Below are 18,749 nucleotides of genomic sequence, written 5' to 3'. Positions count from 1 at the left end.
GTGTTCTTTGCGAAATGTTTCAACAGCATTTATGAATTGAATGCTAACCAATTCGATCGGTTGAATTCTCCTGAGAATACTTTTAAGAAAAGTAATTCATTTTTAACCGAATGCCTTAGTCAGTTAACATTATGCCATTTACGTGCAAAATACTAGCTTGTGTGACGCCTCATGAGTCCAGTTTTTCCAAATACTACATTATGATTATATTTTCTCAGAAAACGCACGTCCGTGGATGGGGAAGGGCCACTGCATAAGGTTTAGTCTTGTTTGATGTAAAGTGTTTCCTTTTTCCTCCGTGTTTATGTCATTCAGAGCTCATTTTGATACTGTTAGTTTCAGATCTTCTGTTTGCGAGTATTGTAAAATTCAAGTTGTTTTAATACTATTACCAGTTATTTCCGTTTTAGTGCATTTTGTGCTGCTGTTTTTGTATGTTTGTAGGGCTCGTTTACGTACAAGGTGCTGGTCGCCTGTGCATCCCAACCGGACTGCTGATTAAAACCTAAAGAATTCTTAAAAGATTCATTCGTTTCACTTTATCTGCTGGAGGAAAACGCCATGACTCGTGTTATCAACAACCCTAACCTTTAAAGGGACATAAGCTGTAACTTGTGGCAAGTTTTTCAGTATTCTGCTTCTGTATATCAACTACCGTATCTGACCCTAATCCGTTTGTCATACTGAAATTTCGAGTATTCTTTTTGTCAACATAGCTTGTATGTCTGTTGTGATCATTGTTTATTGTTTACAAATAAATTCTAGTCCGGACTTGGACTTGAATACAATTTTCAACAATAACAATGGAGATTATACCCAAATAGGTTGTGTTGAGATGCTCAATACTTGGCATTAAATTACAGTTTAGGGATTCAATGCAGAAAGTGTAGGGAAACAAAAAAACCCAAACTTTCTGTAAAAATAGCCAAAAGATACAGCTTATGGAGCCTTAAAGTAGAAAACGATATCACAGACGTTTCAAAAGTGAGGCAAAAGTAACGGTACTAAAAAGGAACTCAGGTGACGTGGTTCATGCTTAATTCTATGCGCCAGCTTCAGTAAAACATAGATTTGCTGCTGTAAAGCTCTAAATTGGGAAATTACTGCTTTACATCATGCTACAGAGATACGGTACAATAAAAATCAGGTTTTTTTTTAAATAGCACGATATTACTTTTTAAATGCGCTATTTGGTCTGCGTTCAAATTCTATTGATTTTTCCGTTGGATGTGAAAAACAAAACAGAAAAAAAGGACACAAGCTCAATAAATGGCAAAATTAAGTGATAATTCAACCACGAAGTAATCGAAGATTATGATGGATAAGGCCAATTTATTGGACATTGGCAATAAAGACTTGGTTATTGTCTTATTCTGCATGCATCCTCGCGACATATTTATTCGCTCTTGTTTGCCAGTCTTTCTTTTGTTTGATTGTTGACGAGCGCCGCCGGCTGTCTTTATATTCCTTTGTAACAGTTGACATATCAGGGCGGTACTCGCTCATGCCATCATCTCAACAATCCGTTTTATTTTACTTTTAACGACTCGGGAGTCTATTTGTTGGCATAATTTCAGACTGGTGGACAGACTTGAAACCATTAAAAATGCTGTATTATGGAGAAGCTGTTTTTATGTAATTGACACGAGCAACTCTACCACTCAAAATCAAGAAACAGCCGAGTAATTAGCAATTTCAATTTAAAAATTCGCGTATTGTCAGCCTTTTACGAGAAAGGTCTTCCCAGGATATGAACAAAAGTAGTGAACGTCCCATTGTTCGTTTGTTTGATCACGCACAGTTAGTTTTGTGACTCTGAGTGTCACAATTATCATACCAATTGAGACAGGGTCTCAGCGGGTCAACAACATTGTCCATAGCGGCCCTCACGTACACGTTTGAGATCAGACCGGGCGGGAGGAGCAACGCACGACGATGAGAGAAGTTCCGCGAATTACACAGCCTGGCGGTAACGACGTGTAGGTACAAATCAACCAGACTAATATCAACCTTGTCTTTATTGTTTGGGCGGCCTGAAGTCGATCCAGACGATCAACACTTTCTCGAGTACCAGGTACCAGTGAGTTCTTGAAGTTACCTTGAGTAGACCTTATGCCGTACTGCAACACTGCTCACAACGGATGAATGGTCACGTCACCTTTCAAAGACGGGGCATGTTTTCTCTGCGAATAGGGAAACAGTTTGCACGTTTTTAACGTAGTCAGACTTCCTCGATAGCTAAACAGTTACCAGTCATGGAATTGACCGAACAGAAAGGCAAGCGCGACATGAAAGGGAAGTTTAAGAAAGCCGGGCATCTAGTGGCAGCGACGGCGAAGATGTCGCGCATAGGGCCCAGTAATGGCAGGATGGCGCAAGTGAGACATCGAATTTCTCGATCTCAGAGGATCTCGCGTAGTTCGGACTCTCGCCTCGGTGTCATAAATATGGGATATAATATTTCCGAAGGAGAAGACAGCGACGAAGAAACCACTAGTTTCTGGCAGGTACGTAAAGAAGATAAATTTGTAGTGAAACAGACATGTTCTCTCCATGGTGATCACACATAGTACGTGTTTGGGATAGGTAATTTTCGCATGACATGGTCTTTGAAAACAACACATTGTCAACATGATTGCCAGTGGAGCGTCTTCGACATACTCCGAGAAACCAAATCGATTCGCACAGGCAAATCGCAAACTGCTATCAGAGAAATTGAACTGCTGTTTACACTGAAACAGATAATATCTTGATTGTTTACATAAACACTTTGCCATGTTAAGGTATCTTTTGTATTCTGGATACACTGTCACCACCTGCATCAGAAATATTGTCCTTCTTTTCTGTGTCACACTTCACAAACTGTAACCCCTGTGGCCTCGGGCATTGTAACTGTGTTTATACCTAACAAATGGTAAGCAATTTTGCAATATTGCGACGTAAGCTATCTTACCAATGAAAACATAGAGTTGAAATTGACACCTTCGATCAAGGAATTCAGCTTTCCCTTAGCATAATTATTTTCGACTCTTAGGGAGAGAGAGAGAGAGAGAGAGAGAGAGAGAGAGAGAGAGAGAGAGAGAGAGAGAGAGAGAGAGAGAGAGAGAGAGAGGAGAGAGAGAGAGAGAGAGAGGAGAGAGAGAGAGAGAGAGAGAGAGAGAGAGAGAGAGGAGAGAGAGAGAGAGAGAGAGAGAGACAGACAGACAGACAGACAGACAGACAGAGGGACAAAGTTTGTGTGCAAGGGAGAGTTAGTTACGCTCATGGTTTTCAAAGAAAATATCCCAGCATAAAATAGTTTTTCCCCATATGAAGAAGAAAGGCTTCAGTGGTGTCTTGTTTATTGCCTTTGATGGTCCCCAAGTATTGTGTAGGAAATAAAAGTGCTAGGCAGCACACCGAAGGGCCATGGCAGTTTCATTGTATCGAGGTCAAACCATTGCAAAGGTGCTATACGCCTACTATGTTCGTTTCCCAGCGAAAAGAACTTGAAAAGAGGATTTACGTGTCATTTCTGTTCACATAACAAGTTGTTTTGTCCTTCAAAGGAACGCATATCTCATTTCACTGACTTATACATTCGGCTTCTAGTCCGTTAATTTGAATTGAATGGTTTTGTATATCGGGAAAGCTGGAAAGAACATTTAATCTTTGAAAAAAATTAATCAGAAAAATTACCCTCACAGCGTAGAGTAGAAGGGCGGAACAAGGCTAATAAATAGAGAAGATAGTCAATTGACTTTTAATTTTGCTGTGCATTGTGTCCAGGGGATTGTTATGAGATGTGTTTTTTAATATCGGGACCATTAATGAATATTCAATGTGACAAGAAATTAGGAGGAGATGATCAAGATCCTGACAATTGAAGCTTTGTTGATTAAAATACTATAAAGTGAAGACTTCGGCGTATTTCATCGATTTAAAATTAATTCTGTTTTTTAATCAAGTCTATTAAGCAATTTGCGCTATTTGCTTTTCGATGAGAAATCAATTTTAGGAGATAATAGTTTGTGTAAACCATTGACAAGAGTTGATGTGTGTACTCTCTAAGTAAGAACACACTAACACGATTGGAACTAATTTGGGATAATTGGATCTCCATATTTTTCAAATTTCTCACAAATGTTAGGTGCCCTATAGTTGACTGTTGCAGTATTACAAATTACTCATAAAAACAAGTATGTGACGTTAAAAGAAAAGCAGATGAGGTTACATTTGTTGATGAAATCAACATCCAATTATCCAAAATTAGTTCCAATCGTGTTCACTGTATAATACCATTTATAGATCGAGATATTGACAGGCTTCAATGCTCTTTATCAATGTACAATTTGTACTTTATTTTCTTGATATGAAGTTTATTAATCAATATCTGTGTGATTAGAAATTGTATGTTGTAAGGTTAATTGTTGATTTGTTGATTGCTGGTCACTCTGCTGATTCGTCGCATGGGTATTACCCACCATGGACGAGGCCGTAGCTCGAACTTTCCCCTGAAAAACTTTATATCGTCAAGAAAAAAAACAGAGTTCATCCTGCGAAGTTCGGAATCGGAGAAACAAATTACGCTAGAAATTGAATGACATTCAAAATGGTTGCTATACCTTGTGTTAACTTTATTGGAACAAATTCAAATTTTGGTTTTCTTTTTTAAAAAACCGAAACGGTGATATATTCATTTAATCCTCAGGTTTCAAAATTAATCTGCACAAGCAGACGACCAGAGAAAGGTTGCAAAAATTTGAGAATCTGGAAGTTTCCCTCTGCCAAATGAATGGCAAAATTAATTCAACCACGAAGTTTTTGTATGTTTGTTCTTCCCTTGGCCTCGGGCGACTTTCAGCGCCTCTAATGCAAAGCTACTGGCCAAGGATAAACAAGAATGGCATAATGACCAAGTGCAAATATATGTGTTACTAAAATCCATGAACGGTGTTATGATTTCAAAAGACCCTAGACACGACGTTGTCTTCCCTGTGATAAACCTTGAGTCAAACAAACAGCCAAGGCCAACTACAATGTTAAGATACTGACAAGACCTGATGTTTTCTAAAGAATGAAAAATGCCCTCGATAGCCGGCCGGCCTCGATCACCCCGGTTCAAAACGCTACACAACATTCAAAGGCACATCAAATCGTTTCACTTTCCCTCAACTGACATTCGATAATTAATTATTGACATATCTTATTTATATTTATCTAATTAACATGCGTAAGCACGATTGAATGATACACAAAATTCTGAACCTGGCTTTACTAGCCGAAAATAAGCGAAAGTTGTTGACCTTGGTATACCCCAGACCTGGTTCGATGACTTAAATATTACTTGAGATATTCGGGGCTAACGAACAGAATGGGTGCTAGAATCGGAATGGTCAATTTATGCTAACTTGAGAGAGTAAACACGAACTGTTAATTACGTAATTTAGTTTCGATAGAAACCGTCACTGGGAACACAGTCCCTCTATCCACTGTACTGGGAAGGACAGACCTTTTCTTCGCCCACTTTCCCAAAGTGCTTGTAAATATTTCACAATTGCTCCCTTCGGTGTATTTTAGGGATTTAATCTATGCAAATATTATGTAGTTATTGTTGTCACGGAATTTGTGAGAACCGGCAAACGTTCGTTTACCGGAGAACCTGTGTTTGTTTATTGAATTCGTGTACACACACTCTCAGACCCAACGTGAAGAATTTTTCCTGTTCCGTGATTTTTGAAGTATACCATGTTAAGTTTTCCTGTGCGTCCTGGAGATTGAATTTTTAAAATCGGAGACCATGTATGAACTTCTTTTCTTGAAAATATCTCACATTACAGTTGTTAGCTCACTTTGCCAGGTCATGGATGTAAAAAATCTATTTTTTACATCCATGGCCAGGTCTAACTTGATGTGAATTTGTTTCATTTCAGCTGTTTGAAACAAACCACGCACGGACCCTGTGTCTCTCTCTAAACTTTACGATTATACTGTTAAAACATACCAGATTGGTATTAATGTACAAGGACACATACGGCCATTATTAATCCTGCAGATTCAACCAAAAATATTAGTAAAATCGCTGTATTTATGTTCCATTGATTTCGTGGACGATTTATAATATGGTGGATGCTCTTTAAATAAAATCGTAACGCCTCAGCCAATTGTACGGCGAACTTCAGATCATAATACGGAAAGCACTTCATTAATACGAAAAAGCACGTCTGTTAGACAAGTTGATACATGTAGTTTAGGGTCGAAGACTAAATCTTACGCACCTTTTGCGATCCGTGCTAAAACAAGTATAAAGAATTCATGATGTCAATTGTTTCAAGGAGTGGAAAACTGTCAAAAAATGTCGTGAGTTAGGAAACAGTGCATGACATGATTTCTGCATTAGCTGAAATAAGCCTGGATTTAACAAACATAAGACCAAATGTGTCGTTTCCTTTATGCTGGTTTGTCTATGCCGTGTTATTGCATTGGGAGGTTTAATTTTGACAGTTTGTCTTTCACAGGCAGTGCGACTCGGTAAAGCACCTCTGGTGAAGGGTTTCTTGGACGATGATTGGCCAGTGAACAAACACAATGATGAAGGGTGGTCGGCACTTCACTGTGCCGCATATTACGATAGGAGTGACGTAACAGCAATTTTACTTCAATACGGAGCGTGTGAGTAAAAGTTACTTCGCTTACAATACTACAGGGACAACAATTCTTACTTCTGCCCTACACAACAAATAAATTTGCTCATTCTTGCCTCTTCGGTATATTGGAATACAAATTAAAAGTTGTCGGAACGTCGTTTTACGTTGCAAGTACACAATATACAATGTTATTGTCCAAAAAACGCACACCTAACTACATTATACACAACATATCAACTGAGTTGATCGTTGAACACGAGGAACTTCGACATGATTGTTGGTGTATAACTAAAATGTATTTTATGATCAGAGCCAAATTGCAAAATACTGGAAAATAATTCAAAGCTGGACATGAGTGAATAACAGGACTTAAAGTTTGGAATGGAATTAGTTCGAATCCGATTCTGAAATTTCCTGACTTTCACTATGACAGTTCAAAAAATTATCAGTCGAAATGTATTGTACATATTTTTGTGAAACGTGGTTTTTTATGATTGTGTTATTGAATAGCAGTGAACTGCAAGGATATCAGCAACCTTTCATTGAGAGAAATTCTTGTAATACGACAATGAAATTTGCTGAATCTTAGTACGAATCTGAATCCATATACATGTAATAAACAGCCCTGCATTTCCCTTTGTGCCCAGTAATTTCAAGTCAAGTCACGTTTATCTCTTCTGCTTGTGAAGCTGAGCTTCATTCAGCGCCAGGTCAACAATTTGTAAAAGTTTACAATACCTACAGACATATTCCATTTGAGGGACTTGTACATATGTCCACCCATATCCATCTTATCTCAAACAAACACTCAGACTTCATATAACCACATTTCAACCATTGATCACACACCAAACTATTTCTCAATTTTAGCTGACATCAGACTTCAACATCACATACTCATAAATACAACGTTTTCTTCACCATTTCCCAGATATCTGTTGACCAATATCACTTCACTATCATTTCCATCAAAGGTTTCCAAATTCAGTAACCAAGTGGGGACTATGTCATCGACAATGACTTGTTCATAATAATAAGATGATGACTATGATAACGACGATCGACGACGACGACAATGATGATAATGATGATGAAATATGAAATATGACTTTTCGTCATCGAATTAGACGGAATGAATAGTAAGAGGTAAAACATGACTTAGGCCTATCTGTATTTCACCTTGAACTGCAGCTGTGAACAGCAGGATTGGTCAGCATCAGATCACTCCGTTGCACTTGGCCGCCAAACAAGACAGCGGGAAGACGATGGAAATTCTCGTCAAAAATGGCGCCAAAATTTTCGCAAAGGACGCAAAGGGAGCCGCTCCCCTTCATCAGGCTGCACGGCACGGTAGTGAACAGGCAGCAGAGGTTCGTGACCGCATACTCAGGGCGCCCTCTGGAGTGTAACATCATTTTGACCGATGTGATATTGTAGTTATTGGTATATGGAAACAGGTGTCCAGAAAGTGTTGGTCTAAGCATGTCAAAGCAGAAAAGAATGCACATCCACGAAAAGAATGACAATATAGCACAACCAGTATGAAAGACTTGGTAAATGATATCTTTGAACCCCCCCCCCCCAAAAAAAAAGATAAGACGAAAGCTTTAGATCAATAAAGTCACCTCTTGCAACCAAAACAGTAAGGTTTGGCTTATTTAATCCCATGATACTAGCTGTTCGAGAATAGAAACGGTCCGTGCCATCTTTTCCAGATCAATGAAAGCTTTATCTACCATTCTGCAGAAAGCGTAATTGGAAAGCTGGATTTCACCGTCTTCTTGTTCGTAGATTTTGCTGACATGCGAGGGCGCCGATCCGAATGTGAAAGACGATGACGGTTTGACGCCTTTACACCTATCGGCTCTGCATGGCAGTGTAGCTGTGTGCAACACACTGGTAAGTACCATGACAGTATGGTGACTGCCGCAGCCATTCGACACCATATGGGTGTCTCACTCAAGGTGCCATACAGTTCAACTTAATGTTTGAATTCAGTTTAAATACTCCGATCAATCGATCAGTTTTTTCACCACCTACAATTTACATATCTTGTCAGTCGAAGATGGAACATTGTCAGGGACTTTAAAGGGGCAGGTATATGCAATTAATCAACTTTATCCAAAAAGTAAATTGACTAACTCGATGAAAATTTCGATGGAAAACAAAGGGCTGACACCATGTAAATACTTAATGTCAACAAGAACTAATGCGAGAACCAGGGATTGAGGACTTCCCCTTTAAATTATTGACAACCGTAAAGAGTAAATGAGTTCGGAAAGAAATCAAGCATTAAAAACACCAACAAAACTTTGCACACACCATGTAATTCATATTCAAGATACAAATTATCGGTGGCTTTTCTTCTTCTTTAAACTACAGTATGTTTTCTCCCGTCGTTTTTAGGTCAAATACAAAGCCGACGTCAGTGCAAAGGAGGTTAACTGTATAACGCCGCTGATGAATGCTGCCATTGGAGGTCATACAGAGGTCATGACACTGTTGATCAAAACAGGTAACAAGTCAAACCAAAAAAAGAAACAATTCAAACTATGTCTGTGTAACCATCATGGACTTTCCAGTACTCTTTCTGGAAAATACCAGACCGTTCTCCATGTATGGAAATGATATATCGGTCTTTTCTCTGCATTTTTCACGGTCCCTCCCTGCAATTTATTGGTAGACGGTCACGACTAGGGGTGAAATCAATTTGATTGCCAAATTCCAGCCTTGGACAACGCTGTCGTTCTCTGCCGCCAAAACTCTTCCCTCATAATAACAACAACCACAGGTACTCTGGTAGAGTAACCGTTTCACAACAGGAGAGATCGATGACAAATCTCGAAGAGAATATTCAAGCGTTCAAATTCAGCGCTTTAAAATCTCCATTTTAACTTCAATCTTGTATTGTTCAAAAGACTACAGTCTTGTTTGGGTTTTCGATTCCAGCGAATAAGTGTAATCTGCCGCCTAATATTTACCTGGAATATGCAGATAACGAAGGCAACACAGCGCTGCATTTGGCGGTAGCCAATGGCCATCTTAAGGTGAGAATCCACGCCATCTTAAGGTGAGAATCCACCAAGTAAACCAAAGCACGGACAAACACATTTGAATATAGAAAAACATGGTGTACCTGGCTACCATAGCTATGTTATGTACAATGTAACGACCCTAGGATATACAAACCGAAAACTGTCTAGGTCTGATACACTTCGATCTCCTCTGAAAGTATGATTACCATTAATGTAGAAAGTCAATTGAAGGTTAAGACTTTAATAATAAGAAAAGACGGCAGAGAGTGGACATCAGACGATTGGAAAATTTGAATAATTCTATGCATCGGGTACAGGGCTCAAGTATTGGATCTTACTGTTATTTCCTTTACGTCCGTTCTCCTTCACTGACAATTTGTGTTGTTTACTTAAAGGGATACAGTCGTCGGAACTGCGCTCGAAGGTCGCATGGGACCCATACGACCCATGGCAACAATGTATCCAAGGCACAATGGTGATTGATGAAAGTTAAAACATGTCTGTCATAATCTATCATCGTATAATTTAAATGTTGCAGCTATGATGATGAAGTGCATCTTGATATCGTGCACGAAATACATTGTTTGTAAACAAGAAACTCGCACAGGCGCAGTTCCGACGACTATATCCCTTTAAAAGAGCAACCAAGACCGCCCCGTCTGCTTTCACGACACTCGAATTCGGAACTTTGATATTTTAGGGACTGGACAGAAATTACTCATTACACTTTTACACATTGTGTGCACAGAACGCATGGTGTTTTATCTTACATAAACAACAAGGTCTCTTAACTGTGACGATATCTCTCCTCAGATTACACCAGACTAATTACTGCCCGAGGATGTGTTCTTTTCTATTGATTACGGCGACATCTCTTGTACGGCATGCTGTTGTTTATGTAAGATAAAAACACCCAGCGTTCTGTGCACACAATGTATGCATACCAGACATCGAAACGGGAATTTAAGCAGCAAAGCCCTGTACAGGGGGATAGAGCTGGTGTTTTTTAAAATGACGCTGCGCGAAATAAAGTGACCTTTCAAAAGTGTTTGTGACCTTTCAAAAGTGTTTGCGAGGAAAAGAGTGACCCTTCCCTGGATGTCACAGTCCATATCAATAATATCTTACTTGACAAAATTACATTTACATGGATTATCAAATACATATAAATGTACAGATATAGTTTGTTCTGTAGGGAATTGTGATTTGTATTATGATTTGATATTTTTGGGTGACGCTCTGTATCGGCCACAACTTACTCTCTTATAGTTGCAATAGTTGTGCGAAAAAAGATGACGTCTCCAAAAGACATGCGTGAAATTTCATGACCCCCTTCAAAAATGCTTGCGCGAAAAATAGCGATCAACCCCCCCCCCTCCGGCCCTACCCCCTGTACTTTCTATCCAGTCCCTTAAGGTGAAGTACTAAGAATTACGTCAAAATTAGGTTATGGTGTCATTTTCTTGAAACTTTGCACAAATATTCTTGGAAGTTGTGCAAGTGCAAAAATGAAATAAAAAATGGGGGTCACCACGCTCGTTTCCATGGAAACGGACATTAAAATGGTGTCCTTAGAAATAAATATTTATTATAAATATTATAGATATTATAAAACGCTTAGCAAATGAGTTAATTTTAATAAATACCAAGAATTAAGATCCATATCTATCGAATGTATAGTTTTCATGATGTTTGTAAAGAAATTTTAACATAAGTATCGATTACAAAATGACGATATCTAAATTATATCACTACATAATTTCCCAACTTTCTTCCTGTCGCTTTGAATGGTGTCATTTTGACCAAACTTGGCGAATAAAATCCTGACATAATACCATTTAGTTTACACTTTTAATAAAAGGGTGTCACCATGCTACTTTTTACAATATCTCCAGGTGAATGGGTAATATGCGCCATGTAAATGGGAGAGAAATGTTAATTTTGCGCTCATATTGAATAAAAACCAGCTTCCTAGGGGTCAAAATATGATAAGGTTAAAGGTTACATGTATTTCTAAGAGACTGGGTCAAAAAATTAGGTAAAAGCGCATTTTCAATAATGACAGGTGATGTTAAATATATATGCGCTACAAAATAACCCATTTGCGGCAGGCTGGAGTTCAATCTGCGCAGAAATGTTCTAAAGCGTGTGCACGTCCGAATTCGTCGCCCTTTACCTTAAACCGCTATTCACCTCAAAACTCCTGTAACAACTATCATCCACAGGCTACTAAGCTGTGCTTAGACTACGGGGCTGACGTTGACGCACGCAAAGAAGACCAGTTTTCTGCTCTGCACGTTGCAGCCATCAACAACCACACGGAAATCGCCGTCATGTTGCTTGCCAGGGGCGCAAAGGTGAATGCGCAAGACGAGGAAGATATGACACCATTGCACAGGTGAAAACTAATTAACTAAGCCATTCTCAAGCATACTCTTCCATCGTCTCCCGATACACATGCATCTCGGCCTCATCTTGTCCTAAAATTAAGCCATGGCGAAATATCGTTCATATCCGTCTGTTTGGCATATACAAGCTGAAATTGTGTAGTGGGTTTATGGTAGTATGCGCCTCGAAAGTGAAAAACTTAATCTTTTGCTCAAACTTTCCTCAAGAAATATTTCAACTTTGCTCTTTCGAAATCAAGAATAAATATCAGGGTTACCGCGCAAATGTTGGTACTAGAGAAACAAATTAACAAAGATTTATCGATATTTAAAATTCAAAATGGCCGCCATCCCTTTGTTAACTCTCAGCAGTTTCTTGTTGGTGTGTTTTCGCTTAGAGGTGTTGCTCAAGTTAGATAAAAAGGGAAAAATTTGTATTGTTCACAAAGAAATATACAGAGTACCCATGGTGACTGTCCCCTATAGTCAAGCCAATCTGAGTTTCAATTCAGTCAAATTTACACGACACGGACAACAGTTCTTTGACCTCTTTGTAATTGTGGTTGCTTTTAGGGCTGGTGTCTACAACCGAACTGACATGATAAAAATATTACTGAATCGAGTAGGTGACAACCTATATTTCATATTTATTTATCCATCCATCCATCCGTCCATTCATTCTTTCATTCATTCATTCATTCATTCATTCAATCATTCATTCAATCGTTCATTCATTCATGTATTGTTATCCATTCATTCATTCATTCATTCATTCCATGTATTGTTATTCATTCATTCATTCATTCATTCATTCATTCATTCATTCATTCATTCATTCATTCATTGTTATCCATCCATTCATTCATTCATTCCATGTATTGTTATTCATTCATTCAAGTTCATTTATAGTTATTCATTCATTCATTCATTCATTCATTCATTCATTCATTGTTATCCATTCATTCATTCATTCATTCATTCATTCATTCATTCACTCACTCATTCATTCATTGATTTATTCATACATTCATGTATTAATTGGTGCGTTCTCCAATACAAGGAGGATTGCATCTTACATGTATTTTTACAAATGAAACAATTCTGATCTATCACGGCATTATTAGGTAAATTATCACATGAACTGGCCCGAATTCCCACCTGTGTGACGTAGAACAGGACGGATAAGAAATCCGAATTACCCCTGTTGTACGTCATCAACCGGAACTTTTTTCTTTCATGGTACCGTTCATACATGCTGGCGTCGCGACACGAATAGATTTGTTGTGATCGATGCCGTGCTAGCTCGCACGTTATTTTTACAAAAAGGTGACCCGATAAATCCAGACATGGAAATATAGAAGGCATATTTGTCCAACGAAATTTCAAGTCGCTAAAACAATAGCTTTTTCCGAGAATCGAATGGAGGTACCGACGATCGTTATTTTAATTATAACGTCTCGGCTCCAGTCGAGTCGTGTGGACGTCGTACCTTGCGATTTCGGTTGATAAAACCGAAACCTACACCTCAAACTGAATATTGAGTATAGTATAATCTTCGGGAAAGCGACATAGGAGGCACAAGCCTAAAGTCATTCGACTAACTACGATCAATTTCCTTAATTAATCACACAAAAACTCCGTAAAGTCTCGCTCGGAATCAAACTTGCAGCGCGGCGTTGCATAATGCTGTAGCGAAGAAAGCTGTCGAGCTGTGTGCAGCGCTGTGGAATCCCATGTACTTCGAAAGTTGACTCAGACAACACTCAAAACAGAGTTTCCGTCAACAAAATTAGGATGTATCCATGGACGAGATATGTGTCAATGCAAACATCAAAGTTCGTAAGACGAAAACATTGATGACCGAGATCGGGATTGACGAGTTGACACCGGCACGACACATGCAATGAGTGTGTCATCGAACGGAATCTTTCGCGCTCGCAAAGGTCGTAAACTTGTGTGATATTTTGAAAGCCACGGCATCTCTGGGAATGAGAATTACTGTTTCGATCGTGTCGTCTCATTTACTTCATAAATATAATTGTAAATATTCTAAGTAACTCTGAATACTATGGTTATCCGTCGCTAGCACGGTGAAAGCTATGTCCGCCGATGGCCAACTTGCCTTGGCATCGATACAGCGCGAGACAATGATTGACACGTTCACGTGACCGAATCCGTACGTCTGGTTGGTCGAGATACCCTGTAATGTAGCAAATTTCAGCTTGATGGGATTTATGAATGAAAGTATCTCCTGGGTGACGTGCCGCTTTACTCTTTAAATGAAAGTAATCCGCGTAAGTAAAACACAAATCGCGACGAAATTCATGTAATTTGTTACGATAATTTTGATCCATCTATGTCAAAAGAAAAATAAGAAGACTGTTCATGTGATAAATATATAATCCCATGGTATTTTTCTCTGTTTGACGTCATCGTATACTCGTGTTTTTCGCGGAGCCGCACAACTTCTCGCCTTCGGCTCGAAGTTGTACGGCTCGGCGAAAAACACTCGTATACGATGACGTCAAACAGAGAAAAATACCATGGGATTATATATAAAAATCCCCCCAAATTATTACGTCAGTACAACTACTCATCTCAGGATATTTCGGAATAGCGTCCATTTCTCTGCCCAGACTGAACTGTTATCAAGGTAAAAGTTCATGAAATATTAGTTAGTCCATGTCGCCGCTGGAATCTCTCTCGCGACTCCCCTTATTTCAGAATAGACGCATCTCTTTTCGAAACATCCCTCGTAGATAAAGACAAAGGTATATACGCATGTTCTCCTTGTACACTTACAACAACGACGAACTTTGACCTTTACGCGCTAATCTTTCAGGGTGCCGACCTCGAGGCTCGAGACTCCGAACACTTCACTCCTTTATTGGGAACGGCATGGAAGGGCCAATCGGAAGCTGCGTTATCTCTGCTGTTGAACGGCGCTAACATCTGTGCTACCGACCACGTACTGAAGACCTGTCTTCATTGGGCCGTTGAGGAGAACCACGTTAAGTACGTCTCGGCACTGCTGAGGCATGGCGCGGAAATTCTCTTGAATTCGAAGGATAGTAACGATCAGACACCCCTCCACTACGCAGCCGAAAATGGAAATCTGGAAGTGAGTACTTTTCAAAGCCATAATTTCAGAGTACCTCACATAGTGTTGGAGATATCCCATGGGTCATTATGATTTGTACCTTTGGAGGTTCAGTAAAGCCTGACATGTCTCTCATGTGTAGACATACTTACGGACTCGTTTCGTAAATTCTGAATCACAGCATTTTTGCCAATTCCAACTTTAGATTATTGGAAAAAAGAGAGAGTACTGTATTTGTAAAGTCTGCCACTTCTTATGTCGTCACCCATGCAGAATAATGGGATTTAAAGTTGCATCTGTTTTATGAAACAAAAGGATGTTAATTTGTTTTCAGTGGATGTGACAAAAAGAAATTTACATGTCGTTGCGTTGGGTCCGGCTTACGGTGGCCTAATGAGGCCACAGGAGTATTTTTTTTATTTAATGCCTGTAATTATTTTGTTTCATACCTGTAGTGTTATTTCATACCTGCGAATTTTTTCATCCCTTTAATCCCTGTAATTTTTTTCATACCTGTAATTTTTTTCATGCCTGAATTTTTTGCCTGTAACTTTTATTTCATACCTTTAATTTGTTAATGCCTGTATTTTTATTTCATACCTGTAATTATTTTTAGACCTGCAATTTTTTTATACCTGAATTTTTTCCATACCTGAAAGTTGGTTTTGACCCAGAGGCTGACAGCAATCAGTACTGGTATGTTAAAAGGTCACAAAACTAAAAAACATTACTGGTGCGAAAAACATTACAGGCATGAAACAAACATTACGGGCATGAAATAAAAAGTACAGTTATGAAAAAAATTACAGGCATGAAATAAACATTACATGCATGAAATAAAAATTACAGGTATGAAATAAACATTACATGCATGAAATAAAAATTACAGTTATGAAATAAACATAACATGCATGAAATAAAAATTACAGGTATGAAATGAAAATTACAGGCATGAAATAAAAAAATTACCCCTGTGGCCTCATTAAGCCACCTTACCGGCTTGCTGAGTCGCCTGGAATCAAAGTTAACATGTACATTTCTTTTTCTTCAGATGTTACAGCTACTGCTATCAAATGGTGCCAAGCCCGACGTGAAAGATGCAGAAGAGAAAGTGCCTCTACACATTGCCGCTCAGTGAGTTTGTACAGTTTTTTTGGTTGTTGTTTTTTCGTGTGTTTACGTTTTTTGTTTATTTTTTAACATTCGGGGCTGCAGTTAATTTCCCCCATCGTTTGATATGGCAATTATGATAGCTGACCATTTGTTAATTTCCAGACTCTACAGGTTGGATGTTTTTGTTGGGTAGCATTTCTAAGAGTTGCATTTTCTCAGTGAAATATCTTTTGTGTGTGTGTGTGTGTGTATAACGTTAATTGACAGTCAAATTTGACCTCGATCAACCACACCACTTCATCGCGTCTCTAGCTCTATCGGTCGGGTATTAATTTGTGTGTGAGCATACCATGCTGCCACGACTTACCGAAGCGGCGTTCTTCTTCTTAACAGATATGGTCAGAGGGACTGTGCCGAAGCGCTGACCGAGGCAAACCCGATGCAACTGAACGAAGACGATATAGACGGTCGGACACCACTACTCCTTGCTAGCGTCCATGGTCACCATAAAGTGGCCAATGCCCTACTGAAAATTGGCGCCAACATTTCCAGTCGGTGAGTTGTTAATGGATACGTACGTACACGTCACACCGCCTGATGAAATATCATGTATCGAATCCTTCGCATTTTTGTTAGAAGGGATACTATCGTCGGAACAGTGCTCAAATGTCGTATGGGACCCATACGACCAATGTAAACACTGTATCCAAGGTACGATGGTGATTGATGAAAGTTAAAACATGTCTGTCATAATCTACATCATATCATTTAAATGTTGTAGCTATGATGATGAGGTGCATCTAGCTATCGTGCACGAAATGTATTGTTTGTAAACAAGAAACTCGCACAGGCGCAGTTCCGACGACTGTTTCCCCTTAAATCATCCTAGCTGTACGTTGTTCGTAGTCTTGTTGGTCGTTTACTGTATTCCTGTTCAAAAAAATTCTAAAGGAAAGTCATAACCACGATGCCTCGATCACTGCTATTTTGTTTATTTGAGTTTTGGGGGGTTTTTTTAGTCTTTTATATATTACCGTCGACCAAAAATTTCGACGCGTCTGAGTGGCCACCACGGTATGGGGTTCACTCTACGCATGTATTATCATCACGAAAACGATCAAAGGTACACAAGAAAATGCTAAAATCACACTACCTCCGACTCCTGAAGTCAAATTTTCCAGAACAGACACTAATACTCAAGCTATAACTTCAATGACGATTCACACCAAACTCTTGGATTCTATATTCTTTCTGCCAACTCAATTGTATTCTTTCCCCTAGAGACGATACTCGGATGTCGGCTTTGTCACTCGCAGCAAGCAAGGGTCACGTGGACACCGTCAAGGTCCTTATCAGAAACCACGCTGATGTACATGCCGTTGACAAAAACAAGGTTGGTGATAACACAGCCCCTCCACAAGTCCTTCCACCAAGATAGAGGGGGGAGGCTGTGATAATGACAAATCTAACTTTTATGAGGTCGCTATCCGGCAGTTGTTTTAAAGATCTCTGGTTCGTAACTTCCGACGTGTTTCCCAGCAATTTGTTCTGTTTTGTGAAATCACGTTGAAATACCTCCCTTAAGTCATCGTGATCTACATGTTTGTAAATGTCTTATATTATTTGTTCGGACTGTCCAGACTTTCTCTGTCAACTGTCGATGACATGCATAGAGTGTACACAATGTGTTGTGTTCGCCAGAGCAATACTTTGAATTTCATCATAATTTTTGAGATGACTGTAAACACCAAAGTTACAGACGTCATTCCTTTTGTTCGGGCTTTTATCCTAAAGAGTTTGAGCTCCAATCAAATTTCGTATAGTACTGGAGTTGTTTCATCCTTTGAGTATATGCGCAAGGCTTTTCTTGATGCCATCAATGCTATGTAGAATCCGTCTCGGGAGCAGATTAACGGAATCTCAAACTTTTGTACCGCCATTTCGGCATTCCACTTCTGATGGCTGATTTTGAAGCTCATGGAGTACCTACAGCTTCTACCGAAAAATGTCAGGAAATTTAACGTTATTTGTTCTTATAGTACCAAAATTACACTGTAACTCTCGATTTAGATTCTTGATTTTCAAAGAGCTTGGTTGAAAGATTCACGTGGAACATTAGGGTAAGTTTGAGCAATAGTTTATGACTTTCAATTTTGAGGCACATACTACCTTTAACACGACATCGCGGCATTCGTCTTTCTTACGCAGAACACAGCGCTGCACCACAGCGCCGCCAGTGGCCACGTGGCTGTCACAAAGAAGCTGCTTGAGAAAGGGGCCGATGTCACCATGGAAAACGATGCGGGCAAGAATGCACTTGAAGTTGCCATTGAGAAACTTCACGAAGGTACAGCGAAAGTGATAATGGAGCATTCCAGGTAACTGCGTAATAGGAATGTGGTGATTCATAATTGATGTTAGGGTTTTGTAGTTAGTAAGCTTATCCAAAAATAACATTTGTCTAATTTTTGTTCACATTCCTGAAGGT

At 39.2% G+C, this 18,749-nt stretch overlaps 1 protein-coding gene across 1 annotated transcript in view; it reads left to right on the top strand.

Annotated features, from left to right (window-relative positions):
• Nucleotides 1–1,838: 1,838 nt before the first annotated feature.
• The window catches only part of LOC139151030 (transient receptor potential cation channel subfamily A member 1-like), a 33,189-nt gene continuing 16,278 nt past the window's right edge, over nt 1,839–18,749 (top strand). The window contains exons 1-13 of the mRNA XM_070723549.1: nt 1,839–2,507; nt 6,498–6,651; nt 7,818–7,996; nt 8,418–8,525; nt 9,033–9,141; nt 9,576–9,673; nt 11,887–12,059; nt 12,622–12,670; nt 14,891–15,169; nt 16,200–16,282; nt 16,655–16,816; nt 17,543–17,654; nt 18,470–18,639. Of these exons, the coding sequence (XP_070579650.1) occupies nt 2,256–2,507; nt 6,498–6,651; nt 7,818–7,996; nt 8,418–8,525; nt 9,033–9,141; nt 9,576–9,673; nt 11,887–12,059; nt 12,622–12,670; nt 14,891–15,169; nt 16,200–16,282; nt 16,655–16,816; nt 17,543–17,654; nt 18,470–18,639 (1,928 nt within the window). The 5' untranslated portion in view covers nt 1,839–2,255. The remainder of the gene's footprint in view (nt 2,508–6,497; nt 6,652–7,817; nt 7,997–8,417; nt 8,526–9,032; nt 9,142–9,575; nt 9,674–11,886; nt 12,060–12,621; nt 12,671–14,890; nt 15,170–16,199; nt 16,283–16,654; nt 16,817–17,542; nt 17,655–18,469; nt 18,640–18,749) is intronic.

The sequence above is a fragment of the Ptychodera flava genome, chromosome 15, assembly GCF_041260155.1.
Source record: "Ptychodera flava strain L36383 chromosome 15, AS_Pfla_20210202, whole genome shotgun sequence".
Taxonomy (NCBI): domain Eukaryota; kingdom Metazoa; phylum Hemichordata; class Enteropneusta; family Ptychoderidae; genus Ptychodera; species Ptychodera flava.
The sequence above is the reverse complement of the archived record's forward strand: the minus strand, read 5'-3'. Positions and strand labels throughout refer to the sequence as shown.